The following is a 15,219-nucleotide window of genomic DNA, read 5'->3' as shown; positions in this document are numbered from 1 at the left end:
CAGGACATCCAGCAGTGCCTCTCTGCAGCCAGCAGAGGGCGGTGTTTCCTTTGCTGTAGTCCAGTGGTCAGCAGCACCGAAGGGAGGGGGGGCTGGGGGGGCCGTGTCTGCTCCAGGGAAGCTGCCCAGGCTGAAGGGCTAGACTAAGCGTGGCAAGGGGGCTGCGTGACCCAGTGGATCTCTTTCCAGGCTTTTCCCAGGATCACAGGGACGAATCTGTGGAGCAGCTGAAAGCCCTGAAGGCCGGCCTGAAGGATCCAGATGTGACCGTCCTCTTCCAGACGTGCTGCAACGTCGCCAGGGTAGGGTGGGACGGCTTTCGTGGAGGGAGGGTCGGCCTCTGAGCTGCCTCTGGGCCTGGGGGGGTGTCTTTCATTCCATTACACTCCAATGGGGGGGGGCTGGCCGGGTTTAAGGTGGGGCAATGGGTCCCTTCCCAGCTCTCAGCCCCCCAGAGGGGCCGGGGCGGATGCTGGTGACAAAACGATTGTGGAGACCCTCCGTCCTCCGGGTCGGGGTCGTCCCAAAGTGCTTTCCAAAAGCCGACCGGACTGTGGTGGGGTTTCCCCCTGCATGCTGAGGATGACCTCCGTTCTCCTCTCTGCTGCCCCCTCCCCCCAGGTCATCGCGAAGCACTTGCCCCCCGACCAGCTGCTCAGCCTCCTCCTCTCCCTGCTGGAGGGCTTGGCAGACCCCGACCGGAACTGCTCCCGAGCCGCTGCAGTCATGATCAACTCCGTCCTGAAGGAGCGAGGGGTGGTCCTGCTGGAGAAGGTGAGGGGCCCCGTGGGGACGGCCTGCTCGGGGGGCTCGTCCAGCGTGGCGGTTCTGGCGGGAGCCCAGGGGCCCGGCCCTCTTGGCCTGCATCCCTGCCTGCTCTGCCCCCCCCCCGGACAGGCAGTGGGTTTTCTCAAGGCAGCCTGGAAGCCCCAGTGAAGGGGAAGGGTCCTGGGGGGGCTTGTCAAGGCCCCGCTGGAGGGGCCCCTTTGCAGCCCTGCTTCCTGGGATCCTTTGGGGCCCTTTGTTCCTGCTCAGGGCGGAGCCTGGAAGGCCGTGGAGAGGCAGGCAGAGGGTGGGGGCTTCCTTTTGGGAGACCAGGGGGGGGCCTCAAGAGGCAAGGGGGGCCATGTGCAGCCCTTCTTGTGTTGGCCCCCCATCTTTTCATTTCAGCCCGAAGAGGCTCAGGGCGGCTCTTAGCTTCAGGAAAGGGGGGGGCATTTTCCTCCCGTGGCAGAGATGGGGTGGGGGTGTCGCCTGGGGGGGCAACTGGCAGAGGGCCATTTTGGGAATTGGAGGGGCTTTGCCCCTTCTGGGGTCTCTTAGCCTGGCCCTTTGCCTCCCCCCCGCAGGTCCCGGAGCTGCTGGAAATGGTGCACCTCAAGTTGCGGGAGGTGCCGGAGGAGACGGTCCGAAAGGCCGCCCAGCAGACGGTCTGCATTCTGGCCGCCCAGCACAAGGCCGCGGTGGTGTCCAGCCTCCTCGGTCACCCCCTCCCCCTGGACAGGTAGGGGGGCTGGGAGCCCCTGCCGCTCAGAGCGCCTTTGGGGGGGTGCCGGAGCCCTCGGGGTGTCCCTGGGCCTTTTCTGCCCCAGGACAGGTGGGACAGGCTGGCCAGGAGGTCGGGGGGGTCTTTTACACACACACAGACACGAGGCCTTCCTGGGGAGGGTCTTCTCTTGCTCCTGAGTGGGCCCAGGCCAGCCAGGGTCTCTGGGGTGGCCTACAACGGGTAGGGCTCAGTTCTCTCAAGGGAAGGCACTTGGGGCAGCTTCCCCGTCCCCATTCCCTTGGGGGGCTCCGGGACTCGGTCCCCCGTGGGGTGTGCCCCAAAGCAGCTGCTCTCCTCTGGACGATTTCATTGGCCAAGGAGGCCGGGAGGGGCTGAAGGGGCTTCTCCCCTGCCTCCCTGCAGCTGCAGCTGCACCATGTGGAGGGCGCTGGCGCTGGAGCCCGCCCTGACCGCCCAGGTCCTGGAGCTGCTGCTGGACAAGGTCAACCGGGACGTCCCGTACAAAGAGAACAAGTCCTTCCTGCGAGGGAGCCGCTCGGAGCGCGTGGCCACCTTCTGCCCCCTCTCGGTGAGTGTCCGGGGCCTGTCCGGTCCCTCCCCCCTCCAGTTGCATGGGGGCGGCGCCGTCGCCCTGCGCCCACCTTCGGCTTAGCCTGTGAGAAGGCAGGGGGCTGCCCTGGCCCTATGAAGGGCTCCCGAGGCCCCTGTGGCGCTGACCTGTCTTGCGGTGGGGCTGCTGTAGGTCTGTCTGGCAAGGAGGGGGTCAATCAGGTTCACCTCCCTAATTGTTCCTGGCACGGAGCCTGGCACACACACCCCGCCCCGTGCCTGGGGAGGCTTCCTTGAGCCCCCTCCTTCCAGATGCAGCGTACCTCACCCTGCCCTCTGGGGTGCCCTCAAGGCCACTGGTTCCTGCACCGGCTTGTGCCCTCCTTCCTCTGCCCTCTGCCCTGGTCTGGGCGGGCAGGAGCGCCCCGGGCGTCTTCGGAGGAGGCTGCTCAAGGGCCCTGGCCGGCGTCCCCAGACCCCCTTTGGACCCTTGGCTGCCTTCACCTCCTTCGCTTGCCTTGCTGGGGGGAGCCCAAGTGTCAGTGGAGGGGCCGGGGGGGAGGAGCAGCTGCACATCTTGACATCCTAGCCGGGGCGGCAGGAGGGGGGGTCTGCTGAGGCCCCCGTCCTGTGGGGAGGCTGCTCACCTGGCGCCCCGATGACGTGTGCGAGGAGGGAGGGAGGCCAGTGCCTCCTGCTGGGGGACAGAAATGGATGCGGCTCCCCCCCCACCAGGCCACGTGTGCGCTGCATGAGATCATGTCTGTCCGGGAGTCTGGACCGGCCGTGGGGGGGCTCTACGCGGAGCTCTTCGTCTCCCTCCTGCTCCGGGTCAGCTGCATGGTGGGGGTCCAGCTGCCGAAGCACCTGCAGTCCAAGGAGCGGAAGGGCCTCGGCCGGGGGCAGGCCCTGCGCCCACTCGACCCTTGCAGGTAATGGATGGGGCTGCAGGGGAGGGCTTGGCGCCTCCCCCTGCTCCCCCCACCCCTCCTTCCCCGCCAGGTGGAACTGATTTGGCTCCTGAGTAAACAGCCCGGCAGGCGCCCCTGGTGTAACATGGGGGCTGGCTAATGCGCCACGGCCCATCGCAGAGGAGGTATGGAGCCGGGCCTGACCTCCCCCCGGGGGACTCGGGCCTGCTTCCCACACGCTCCTCTCTCCGAAATCAGGAAATATTAAATTGTGCTTCCTGTTGCAGTCAGCCCTGCGGTTTGCATCTGCATTCCTCCAGCGGGGCTGGGATGCCCGTCCTCCCCGAGGCCGGAAGGGATCACGGCTGCCGTTCCAGCCACCGGGCTGGGCTGCTGGGGCTGCCCTGGGCCTCTTGGCCGGGGAGGGCTGGGCCAGCAGGAGAGCAGAGCGGCCTGGGGGGGAGGGAGGTCTCCCAGCCGGGGTCCACATCTGCGGAGGGGCACCTGGGCTCTCCCATCTGAGCACCTGGGGACCTGAGCCGCTTGCACCTCTTCTGAGGCACCTGTATGTCCAGCTACACGCACCTTGTTTCGGTAGTTCGACCTGGTGGGGGAGCAGGGGGGATTGTGCGGGACAGCCGTGCTCCAGTGGGCCACGTTGCCAGGTGCCACGCTGCTAGCACGGTGCTGTGATCACTTACTGTAGGAGCAGTTAGTCCTGTAGCAGCGTGGGGGTCCCTTTGCAGCCCCCCAATCTTGAGCCCGTTTCCTTGGAGAAAATGGCTGGTTGGGGTGTACAGATCCCGCATCATATCTTGCACCAAAGGTGATTTTGCTTTAAAGGCAAGTGGACTTCCTGACTTTCTCATCTTTGGTGATGAGAAGTGAAACATCTTGAAGAAAAATCAGAAAGTCCAATTACCTTTAAAATAAAAGCGCCTTTGGGATAACCTTGACCTTCATAGACAAAACCTGGGCTGCCAGCTGTGCCCCCCCCAAAAGGGCCCGGAGGTGAGGGGCAGAAGCTGAGAGGAACGGGATGCCCAACAGGATCTGAACATCTCCAGATGTCTGGACAGCCCTCCGGGGTCATTGATGGCCAGCCATCTCTGTCGTCTCTTAGTCAGGAGGGGGTCCACCTCCTGCTCTGGAAGGCACGCATTTGCAGGATCGGGGCCATCCAGGCGAGAGTTTTTTTGGGTGGGGGGCTTCTTAGGAGCTACTCCAGCCAGAGGACGTGCAGCTCCCTCCCCCAGCAGGTCTCCCAGTGCGTTTCCTTGTAATCCTTTGGCTCCAGTGTGAGAGGATCAGGAGAGGTTCCCACGTGGAGCCTCACTCACTGTGCCAGGGAGTCATTGCCGGCATCGACTTCCCTCCGCCCTGTGCGTTCCCACAGAGAGGGCCTCCTCAGGGTGCCTCCGGTCAGAGAATGTCGACTGGTGGCCCCCAGGGGGAGATCCTTCTCTGTGGGCGCCCCGGAGCTATGGAATCAGCTCCCGGTTGAGCTCCGGACGGCGCCCGACCTTCGCTCCTTTCGCCGCGAGCTAAAAACATACTTTTTTGAACAAGCTGGCCTGGCCTGATGAGGGGATCGGGGGGGGGGGGTTGCTATTGCTATTTATTAGGTTTTAAATATCTATTTTAGTATGTGGGCATTTATTTAATTTAGTTTTAACTTTTGTAATTTGTATTTTTATTCTTGCCCTGTTCACCGCCCTGAGTCCTGCGGGAGAAGGGCGGTATAGAAATATTATTAAATAAATAAATAAAATAAATAAATTGCCCCCCCCCGCCTTCCCCCCTGCCCCCAGTAAATTTGAGTGGACCAGCTGCTGTGGAGCTCTTGGCGTCCTGAGGGGCTCCTGGGAACAGACGGGCATCCACATTGGCACCAGGATAAGCGCTGGCCGTCCTCCAGCATCTGGGCTCTGGGCCTCAGCACCCCTCTCCTCCTCCTCCCCCCCAGCTCCGCGATCGAGACCCTCAAGGTCATGTTGAGCCAGGGCGGCAGCGAGTCGGTGAGCGGTGCTGTGACAGAGGCCGGCGGCTGGGAATTGCTGCGGAGTCCGGACACGCACTATGACGGCGTGGCCTTTCTGGCGAGGTGAGCGGGGGACACTCTGGACCGGGCCCTTTGCTGGCCTGGGATTGTCCCGGCAAGAGCCCGGACGGCCCCAGGTGGCCCTGCCTGCTCTGGAGGGTTGGCGCCAGGACTTGGCTGCTGCTGCTGTCACGGCCACCCGGGACAGGGATGCAAGAGCTTCACCTGGAGAGAATAGAGGCTGCTGGGGGGTTGGTGCCCTCCAAGCTTCTGCTTGGCTTTGAAGCCGTTTCATCACCCAACCAGGTAACTTTATCAGTGCGTTGATGACGTTGCCTAGTTGGGTAATGAAACGCCTGCCAAAAAACAGCCAAGCTCAGAGAGCACCTCAGTCTCCTCCCCCTCCCCTCTGGAACTGCCCTGATGACGCGACCGGGCTGGCTCACCCGGGGGGCTCTCGGGCTGTTTCAGGGCTATGGCGATTCAGGCGGGGCCCAAACTCCCTCCGATCGTGAAGCTGCTTTTACCGATGCTGAACAGCATCTACGACAGCCAGCGGATCACCACCACCGCCTTCTTTGCCGAGGTGAGTCCGCCCGGGGCCCCGGCTGCCGTTTTAGCCCAGTCTCGGGCAGTTCCACCTCCCCATCTTTGAGGCTCATAACCCCAGATCCGGGAGCTGCAAAGGATGGCGAGAAGGCGAACGGAAGTCCGCTTTTAGCACCCGGCTCAGGCAGCAGGTGGGGATCACTGGATTCTTTAGCGGGATCCAGCTGCTACCGGCTGCCTCCAGCCCTGGGTGGAGTGAGCAAGCTAAGCGGGGTGAGCCAGCGAAGGGCCCGTGTGGCTTCTGGTTTCAGCCTGTCTGATAGCTCTGAACCTGCCACTGGGCCACAGTGATTATTCATTCAATTTGTTGTTTATTTGCTAGGGTTTTTTTTTGCTGCCTACCTCACCGTGGGGGCTACAAGCCCCCCCCTCTGTGCTTTCAGTTTTGCTGGGGACCCGGCACCAACCCTCACCTCGCCCCTTAATGTCCACCCTGTGGAACGGAGGAGGTCCGGCCGCCCAGGGCAACTGTGACCCTCCCTCGGCTGAGTTGCCAGCCCCGGCTGGGGGCCCCCAAATGGTCTCCATTACAAGGCAGCTGCTCCCGCTGGGGCTGGCCTGGGCGGCTGCTGTGCCGGGAGGCTGCCTCTTAGAAGCTCAGCTGACAAAGCAGCCGGGGATTAAGAGGCTCGGCGGTGGGGAAGCCCACAGCCAGATGGGGGGTGGGGCGGGGGGAGACGCTTGGCCATAAAGCACACAGAGCATTTGAATCATGCTGATGCCTGCACAGGCACTGCACGCACACACACACACACACACACACACACAGTGAGAAGCTGCAAATTGCACAGGTCCTTAACCTGCCCAAACGCAGTCGCTGGGGGGCGAGGCAAGGGGCAGATCCAGCGCTGCTGGGAGGAGTGGATCAGGGCCCTCAGGGAGGAAACACACACACACACACACGCACCGTGTGGGAGACATTTCCACTGCAAACTGAGAAGGACTCACTAACCCCATCCGGGTCGAGACTTCCTTCTCCTGGAGGGGGTTGCCCGTTGGGTAGATTGAGTTCTTCGGCCCCTTCTGGGAACTGGCCAAGTGAGCCCAGAGTGGGGCCTGGCTAACCGTGCAGGAATTCTGCCAGTTTTTGGCCCCTGAAGGGCTGGCAGGTGAAGAAGGCTGTTGCCACCGTTCTGGCTGGCAGCCGTCTTGGTGGTGGACGCTCCCTTGCCACAAAGGACGTGGGGCTGTGTGTCTTTCAGCTCCTCAGCAACAACGTGGTGAACGATCTGGTTCTTCTGGAGACCCTGATGGACAGCATGACAGCCCGGCAAAGGGACTCCTTGACGGTGGTGCGAATGCTAGCCCTTCGTGCATTGGGCAATATTGCTTTGGGCTCCCCAGAGAAGGTGAGGGCTCCTGGGTTTGTGGGGCCACGTGGGATCAGTCGAGCTCGGCTGCCTTTTGCCAGGCTCCTGAGCTGGTCTCCATCTTTGCGGGCAGCTGCTTCAGCTGCATGTCTGGAAATGGGATCCATGGTAGAAGTTCACCAACTCTTTCCTGGGCGGAAAAGTGGTGGCGGCAGCAGCCACTCCCCCCCCCCCCCGCAACTGTGTCTCTGCTCCTCCAAGAATCTAACTGTCCATCACCACAATCTCCTCATGATAGGAGGGGGTTGGCCAAGCAGAACAGGCAGAGCACCCCAGTTCCCGGGCAGACCGCCTCCCCTCTGCAAAGCACATGCTCCGGAGCGTCCGGCTGCTGACCCATCCCTCTGTTCCCCCTCCTCTGGCAGGCGAGGAAGTACGGGGCCCAGCTGCTGGCTTCCATGATCAACAGCTTGGACGACAAGGATGACCCCAACAACCTGGTTGCCCTGGAAGCCATGTCCAGCCTCTCCAAGATCCTGGCCTTCACTGAAGAGAGCGACGTCCACTCCGTGCTGCTGCATGTCACCATCCGAATCCGGCCCTTCTTTGACAGCGTAAGCAGGGCAGTCCGGTAGGGGAGGGAAAGGGGAGCTGGCAGCACTTTGGGAGGGTCTGCAGGGTGGTCCCTAGGCCCTCAGGTGAATTTGTCTAGCGCAGGGATCTCCAAACGTGGGAACTTTAAGATGTCTGGACTTCAGCTCCCAGAGTTGAAGTTGTGAAGCATTAGAGCGGAGCGTGAAAGGAGCAGCTGCCTTGTCCACAAGGAGATTGGCCTGAGGGCTGAACCACATTCCCACCTGGGTCTTCGGGTGTTGCGCTGCAGCAACAGAGGATGTGTGGAGATGTGCTTGGGGAGGAGCGTGTGTGCCCTCACCCTCCGCTTGCGTGGAACCATCCCCACACACACACACTGGTTTGCAAAACTGGAAAGGTTGGGGACCCCTGTTTTACAGGGAGGATGAAGCCTGGGAAGGAGAAGATGGACGTGGTGGGGAGAGGGAGGAACGGGGGCCCCCTCTAGCCGCCCCCACAGAACTGCTTTCCTTGCAGGAGGAGCCCGACCTCCGCAAGACCTCCATCTTCCTCTTTGGGAACCTGGCCAGGTTCATCTCAGGCAGCGGGGAAGACGCCTTTTTTGAGCAGATCCTCCACGGCCTGGTGACCCTTCTGCTGCATCTCCAAGACCCAAAGCCAGAGGTCATCAAGGTCGGTGCCGCGGCTGGGACGGACTCTGCTCTCTTCCCCCCTGCAGGGAAGGTTCCACAACTCCCGCTCTGTCCTTCCTCGCAGGCCTGCAAGTTTGCCTTGCGCATGTGCGGACCCATCATGAGCTGCCCTGGGCTTTGCGAGATGTTCCAGAAGCACCTGCACGAGGAGTGGAGCCTCCACTACGGCGAGTTCATGAATGACGCCTGCAAACACCTGGTGAGCGCCTGGCCTTTGGCTCCCCCGTCCTTCCACGGGTGAAGACCTCGCTAAGCTTCCCGTCACTCAGTCTCCGCTCCAGGGAAGGTGCCGGAGCAGCACTGCGCAACCGTTTTCAAAACAAGCAGGTCCACTGTACAGTCGCAAGGATGAGGAGAAGGTCCAGAAGCACCACAGGCCTCCCCTTCTGCTCGGCTGGGAGGGAGAGCCTTCCTGAGCGGAGATGTCCTGCTCTGTGGCCGAGCCCTCCTGGCCCCCCTGCAGTTTTCAGGGTCAACATTTGGATGCTATCAGAGCCCTCAGTCCCACTGGCTCAGCTGCTCTGACCGTGGGCCACACAGCACTACATTGTCAACCTCGGCTCTTTTATGACTGGTGGACTTCAACTCCCAGAATTCCTGAGCCAGCCACACTGACGGAAAAGGGAGAGGTTTCCAAGCTGAGCCGTGCTGGCTCAGGAATTCTGGGAGTTGAAGTCCACAAGTCATAAAAGAGCCAAGGTTGCCGACCCCTGCTCTAAACTAATAGTCTACCTTAATTAGCATTAATTGTGCTTTCATATGTTCTTCTAACTCAGGGTCTTCAACCTTGGCTCTTTTATGACTGGTGGACTTCAACTCCCAGAATTCCTGAGCCAGCCACACTGAGGGGACAGGGAGAGGTTTCCAAGCTGAGCCGTGCTGGCTGAGGAATTCTGGAAGTTGAAGTCCACCAGTCATAAAAGAGCCAAGGTTGCCTTCCCCTGGTTTAGGAGGATACAGCTGCTGTGTTGCCCGTTGAGTTGACCCCTTGATTTGTTTTCAACGGCCCGGCTGCGCGTGGGAAGCGATTTCTCCTCTTCCACCTGGTGGCAGCGGGTTCTGCAGCTCTCCCTTCCCTCCGCTTCAGATGCAGAGCATCCCAGAAATGCTGAGTCGGTTGGTCAGCATCAACCTCTTCTACTTCAAGAGCAACTGGGCCGACATCCGAGCTGCCGCCCCCATGTTTGTAGGTGAGAAGGGCCCCCACGGGAGGGCCGGTCTTTGCCGGACGGGACCCCCCTGGTTGCGTGGGGCTGAAAGGGCCGCGTCTCTCTCTCTCCCTTCCCGGAAGGCTTCCTCATCCTGCACGCGGAGCGAGAGCAGAGCCAGCAGCTGGACCTGGACGAACTGATGGCGGGTGAGTGACCAGGGAGGCGTCCCCCCAGGCTCTGCTGCTGCGGCCTTGGGCACCCTGCGGGAACCGTGGAGGGATCCAGATGGCGGTGCTGGGAAAGGCCTCTGTCCAAACTAGGTAGCAAAGTGCTCCTCTCTCTGGGCTGCATCAGAGGGCCGGGCCCCTCCCATGAAGAGAGAGTGCAGCTGAGGAGGACCAAGGGGGAAAGTGCCTGCCCAGCAGCCCCCCTGCGGGGGACACCTTCCTGGGCGAAGGGGGTGGGGCAGCCCTGAGGGGGGGAGGAGGCTGGGCTGCAGGCAGGAAGGTGGCCCCGATCCTCTCTGCACCGCAGCCTGGCCCCAGGCTAGCCAGGGACAAGGGGCTGCCTGCTGGGGGGAGAGGATCGGGGCCACGTTCCTGCCTGCGGCCCAGCCCCCTCCCCCGCCCTCCGGGTTGCCCCTCCGAGACCATCCAGAAAATCCAGTTAGGTAATAAACTTTCCTGGACTTTGCTCCTGTTTTCCTTGTCAGCAGTGACCTCATCGCTCAGAGCAAGGCTTGGAAAATCTCTGAGCTTTCCAAGGGAGCTTAGAAACCACTAAAAAAGGGGAAAGTATCTTTCCGTTGGCTGAGGGAGCCGTCCCGAGGAGAGGCCCGTCTGTGTGCGGGGGGGGGGGCGGCCAGGGCTCCGGATGGGGTCGCCGCAGCTTCCCGTCTTGAGTGCGAGGGCTCGGCCTGCCAGCCCCCCCTCCCTCCCCGGAGCTCCCGCAGCTGCTCGGGGCTGACGGAGGGGAAGCGGCTCGGCGCATAAATCAGCCCGTCTCCTCCTGGCTGGCTGCTCTGGCGGGAGCGGAGCGTCTGGCCTTTGCAGTGTAAACAGCTACTGGAAAAACATTAGTCTATCTCCGCTGCTTGGGAGGGACTGCTGGCCCCTCGCCCGCCCTGCAGCTGGGCCGGGGCCAGGCCGGTGGTGGAGCTGCTGCTGCCGCCGCCGCCGCCGCGCGGGCCGGGACTGTCCGCGGCTCCCGGAGAGCGGGGCTTCCGTCGGCGCTTGGCCGGGGCCGTTCGGGCGGGCCGGCGGAGGGCTGCCCGGGCTCTCCTGCCTGACGGCCGGCCGAACGCTTCTCTCCGCCAGCTCTGACTGCGCTGCTGAAGGACCCGGCGGCGGCGGTGCGGGCGAAGGCGGCGGAGACCCTGGGCCGCCTGGGCGGGGCCCTCTGAGGACTGCCGGCCGCGGGCGCCGCCGGGGGGGCTCCGGGTTGCCCCCCCCTCCCGAGAGGCCAGTCGCGCGTCTTCCAGAGCAAGGCGACCTTCGCATCCTGGACCCTTCCCTGCCCCTCCCCCGACACCTTAAAGAGGAAACCTGAACTCGGCGCCTTTTTGTGTTTCCATCTTTCCGAATTTCTGCAGGGGACCCCCCACCCCCCCTCGGCTAGGCTGGACCAGACGCGGGGCACAGAGTAGTCTCGGGGCTGTAGCACGGGGGCCGAGGACCAGCCTGGCCCCTTCCCTCCCTGCCCCACGGAGGACCGGGTGCCTCCCGACTCTGCTTTTGGCCAGACGGCTGTGCCACGCTGGCACCCGTCCCTCCAGGCCCAGCACGGGGTGGTGGCGGGGGGGGGGCAAGAGCGCTCTGCTGCACCTGCCAAAGTTTATGCGCATTCCTCTCAGCAAGAGTTTGTATATAGACTCAGACAACTTATTTTTAATAAACTATTTGCTTCTCAGAACCACGAGGGCTCTTTCTTAGCTCCTCGGCCCGGAGAGGAGCGGCCCCCCCCAATTGCTCGGTCCCAGAGTGGCTTCTCCCTCGGCTTCTGGTGTCCGGCCGGCCCTGCCAAGTCAGTGTGCCAACTGAGCGGCCAGCTGCTTCTGGAAAACTCCCAACTCCCAGGCGAGGCCTCAGCGGCTGCTAGCACAGCCCCACCACGGAGGGACCCCTTGTGCCTGGAGGAAGCTGCCTAAACGGCCCCAGGGACAGGAGGGACCGGATCCTCTCCTCGGCTTCTGACCAGTGGAGCTCTTGCGGGGAGCCTCTGAAGTCACGGTGGGGCCCAGCCCAGCCCGGCTGCAGCCCCAGGATTGAGGAGCTCTCCTCCTCCGTACTGCCAACTGCAGGGGCAGCCCCCCCCCCCCGAGCCTTGGAAATCCCAGCTCCCCCTCCTGCCCCCCCAGAACCACCTTGCTCTTTGAATGGGAGCCTGGCAGGCCTGCAGCCGAGAAGTAGGGGGGGGGGAGGCGGGCTGAGGGGTTCCTTCTGCAGAGGAGAGAGCAGCAGGCTCAAGAGATCCAGGCAGACTTGCTTGCAAAGCCCCCCCACCCCCCCCCAGTCCGTCTGAGCTCCCGCTTGCTTGGCTGCCCGGATGTTGGACAGCTCCATCCGGCCTCTTTTCACCCAACTCCTCTCTGGAGGAACGGACAGAACCGTTCCTGAAGGGCGACTCTGGCAGCTTCGAAGGGAAGTGCCAAGCTGCACCCCGTGGAAATCAGCCAGGTTTGGGGGCGTGGGAAGCAGGGAGGGCTATACCTCAAGCAGGGCAGGTGAGTCCCCTGCAGTAACCACCCTCAGTGCCGTCCTCCTGGCCGTGGAGGTCTCTCTGCGTCCCCTGCTCAGGTGGCCCCGGTTGTGGCACTCAGCACCTCTTTTCCACTGCCAGGACTGGGGGGGGGGCGAGGGAGTGAATGAGGTGCTGTTTGAGCATGAGGCCTTATGCGGGGGGGGGGGACGACAAATCCTGGGCACATTCAGAATGAGGAAGAGGATGCAAGAGGTTTCGGGAGCGGTCAGGATCAAAGGCAGCTATACCAGAACACTCACCTCCCCCCCCCACCACCTCGTTCTATCCAGTTTACCCCGTTCTGTTTCTGGTCGGGGGGCTTCCTTGCAAATCAGGCATTTTTATTATTTTCCAAGCGAGCAGGTGGGACCCACAAGCAACGCGAAAGAACGCCCTGTGCCCTGCCTGTTCGGTCCTCCAGGACACTCCCCCCCCCCCAGCTGGAGGCCTGCAAGGTGTGGCGTTGCTCCAGCGGCCGCCTCCGCCTCCTTGCCGGGACCGAAAGCTCCGGCCTCTCAGGCAAAGGAGCCCACAGAGGGTCCGGCACGGGTGGCTTCCGCTCTCCTGCCAAGTCTGTCTGGAGCCGGGCGCAGGGCTACGTGAAGAGCCGGACGGTGGCGTCTGCGCCCGCAGAGAAAAGCCATGGCTGCGTGGGGTGGAAGAGGACGTCAAGGATGCCCAGGTCGTGGGCCGGCGCGTGGCCCCTCAGTACCTTCACCGGCACAAGCAGCGGGTTCTGAAGAAGGTCGCTGGAGGGGGAGGAGAACAGTCAGCGGTGCCAGTTCTGCCCCCCCGCCACCATGAGCCCCCCCCCCGGTGCAGACACTCACTTGTAGACCATGCCGTGGCACACAATGACGCTGCCGTCGTCTGAGCCGGAGGCAAAAAGCGGGTAGGAAGGGTGGAAAGCCACCGACCTCAGGGCCGCCTTGTGGTGCCTGTCAGAGAAGGGAAAAGCTGACCCGGCAACTGGCGGTGCCCTCCGCCCTTCCCGGCAAGACGGAGGCCTGCTCTGGTCCGATAGCAAAAGGAAGGAAAAGCAGCAATGGCTGCCGGGAAGGGGGGCTCTTGCTCTAGGACTGGCTCACAGCCAAGGGGGAGCCATCGGTTCTGGCTGATTAACGGGGGTGGGGGGGTGGGGGGGGCTGCTGAAGGCAAAATTACGCTGGGCATGGACACTGGAGGGACCGGCCTGCCCTGGGAAGACCTTGCAGCTTAGGATCATCATGTCCTGCATCCAAGGGGGAAGAAGCCCCCCCCCCTGCATTCACAGGCTGGATGAGGTGGAGTTTGGAGAGCCATTCCAGAAGACAGGGAGGGGGGAAAGGGCGGGCTGGCTGCTCCCCCCTACCTGAGCACCCGGTAAGGCTTGGTGGAGAGGTCCAGGTCAAACCAGACGAGCTTGCTGTCGTAGCTGCCGCAGATCAAGTTGTCGCCTGAGAAGAGAAGGACCCGTTGGGGCATGTGCTGAAAGGCCGCGCCTGCCACCCTCCGTGCCAAGGCAGGGACGGGAGGGCACCCTCTCCCAGGCAGGGCTGACGGGGCCAGAGCGAAGTCTTCCTGCCCGTGCCCGGGAGGGCGACTGGCTGTGGGCCCGGGCAGCCCTGGGCTCACCTCCGGGGTGGGCGGCCATGCTGGAGACCCACTTGCAGTTGGTGAGCAGCTTCTTGGTCAGCTCCTGCTTGAGGAGGTGGTAGATGCGGACGAAACGCTGGGTGGCCACGAAGAAGAAGGGCCGCAGCGGGTGGAAGAGGACGCGCTGCACCTGGCCCTTGCTCCGGCGGAAGGGCGCCTGGCTCCAGCGCTTGCTCGCCTGGTGGATCAGCACCTGCAGGTGGCTGTTGTCCGACACCACCGTGGCAAAGTAGTCGCCCTTTCCGTGCCAGGTGACCTGTTTCAAGGGCTGAGGAAGGAGACCAGGTTGGGGAACGGGCACAGGTGCAGAAAGAGCCCCCCCGCCTGCCCCCCACTTCTTGCTTGCTGTGCCCAGGCCGCACCTTCCCAAAGCTCAGCCTGAGCCGCACACCCAGGCGGTGCTGCTCCTCCGTGGCTTCCTCCCACGTGACGGGCTGCAGACGGCCCTCCTCAGGGGCCACGTAGCCTTCCAGAAGTTGGTCGGTGGCCCCACAGAGCAGCTTGTCCCCGATGTTGGGGTTCACCAGCAGCACCGTCTGCTCCCTGGAAGGGACGGGGGGGCAGAGGAGGTGTCAGGGGGACCCCACTCTTCCGGGACAGAAGGCAGCCTCCCAACCATCGAGCCAGGCCAAGATTCACCCCAGGGGCGTCTACTTCAAAAGCTTTTACAGAAACAAAAGCCACAGTCCTCCCTGCCTCCCCCCCCCAGGCTCCCCTATATGCTGCACCTGAGACACAGCCACCTTTCTCCCCATCAGGAAAGAAGCCCCCCCAAAACAAGACTGTCCCCCTGTGCCAAACGGGCACCCAGAGATTTTTTTTTCTCTGCTGGACCCGAACAGCAAACGGGGGTCGATCACTTCCTGGATGGCTGGGGATCCATTTGTGGGCTTTGGAGGGAGGGGCTTGTTTTTCCTCCTGCTCCTCCTTTCCCAATGATTTTAAACGGCCCCCGTTTCCTTTCTCATCGGTCCCCCCGCCCACCCCCTTCAGCCTGCCCGGTGGTTGCTGGCCCTGAGGCCGGGGCCCTCCGGTGGCAGCTGGAAGCCGTACTCACACAGCCACGGCCACCAGACAGACGGTGGGGTTGGGGTTCCAGGCGATGCTCTTCACCGCCGCTGGCACCGGGAGCGTTTTCACACATCGGGCCGTGCACACCTCCCAGAACTTCACCGTGCCATCATCTGAACCTGGGCGAGAGACACGGGAGCTGTGCCACCTTCCCTGCTCCCTCCGAAACAAACAGGCATCCTCCAAGAACGGAGACCTTTGGTGGCTCTCCGGAAGGACTAACTCCTCTCCCTCTGAGCCCCGGGGGGACCCCCACTGTTGCACGGCCTTGCACACTTCAGCCCCGAGAGAGGGGCTCGCCCGCGGCAAGGGTCCCGATCTCTGGCTGGAAGGCAGAGCCTCTCCTCATTTGCATGAGGAGGAAGTCCAGAGACCCCGCCTGCAGCAAGGTGGGTGGTCTTTGAGCT

At 62.9% G+C, this 15,219-nt stretch overlaps 2 protein-coding genes across 12 annotated transcripts in view; one reads left to right on the top strand and one right to left on the bottom strand.

The window, feature by feature from the left end:
- MROH1 (maestro heat like repeat family member 1) overlaps positions 1-15,219 on the top strand; it is a 40,241-nt gene that overhangs the window by 20,401 nt on the left and 4,621 nt on the right. For 3 of the 7 annotated variants that reach the window (XM_081323323.1, XM_081323321.1, XM_081323320.1), the window contains 13 exons: positions 190-302; positions 622-774; positions 1,350-1,504; positions 1,913-2,078; positions 2,795-2,991; positions 4,937-5,074; positions 5,483-5,597; positions 6,823-6,969; positions 7,356-7,544; positions 8,041-8,196; positions 8,281-8,415; positions 9,304-9,406; positions 9,508-9,573. In XM_081323323.1, coding sequence (XP_081179449.1) covers positions 190-302; positions 622-774; positions 1,350-1,504; positions 1,913-2,078; positions 2,795-2,991; positions 4,937-5,074; positions 5,483-5,597; positions 6,823-6,969; positions 7,356-7,544; positions 8,041-8,196; positions 8,281-8,415; positions 9,304-9,406; positions 9,508-9,573 — 1,833 coding nt within the window. Of the gene's footprint in view, positions 1-189; positions 303-621; positions 775-1,349; positions 1,505-1,912; positions 2,079-2,794; positions 2,992-4,936; positions 5,075-5,482; positions 5,598-6,822; positions 6,970-7,355; positions 7,545-8,040; positions 8,197-8,280; positions 8,416-9,303; positions 9,407-9,507; positions 9,574-10,683; positions 11,279-15,219 lie in introns of those variants that run through there. The other 4 variants (XM_081323324.1, XM_081323322.1, XM_081323325.1 and 1 more) reach the window with 4 other exon arrangements.
- Positions 12,414-15,219, bottom strand: part of BOP1 (BOP1 ribosomal biogenesis factor) — a 49,726-nt gene continuing 46,920 nt past the window's right edge. For 4 of the 5 annotated variants that reach the window (XM_081323327.1, XM_081323330.1, XM_081323328.1 and 1 more), the window contains exons 11-16: positions 14,799-14,931; positions 14,104-14,284; positions 13,721-14,009; positions 13,458-13,542; positions 12,937-13,044; positions 12,414-12,855 (exon numbers count right to left, since the gene is read on the bottom strand). In XM_081323327.1, the coding sequence (XP_081179453.1) occupies positions 12,702-12,855; positions 12,937-13,044; positions 13,458-13,542; positions 13,721-14,009; positions 14,104-14,284; positions 14,799-14,931 (950 nt within the window). In that variant the 3' untranslated portion in view covers positions 12,414-12,701. The remainder of the gene's footprint in view (positions 12,856-12,936; positions 13,045-13,457; positions 13,543-13,720; positions 14,010-14,103; positions 14,285-14,798; positions 14,932-15,219) is intronic. The other variant, XM_081323329.1, reaches the window with a different exon arrangement.

This window comes from Vipera berus (assembly GCF_964194415.1).
Source record: "Vipera berus genome assembly, chromosome: 3".
NCBI classification, from domain to species: Eukaryota; Metazoa; Chordata; class Lepidosauria; order Squamata; family Viperidae; genus Vipera; species Vipera berus.
Note: the sequence above shows the minus strand (reverse complement) of the source record. Positions and strands in the feature narration are given on the sequence as shown.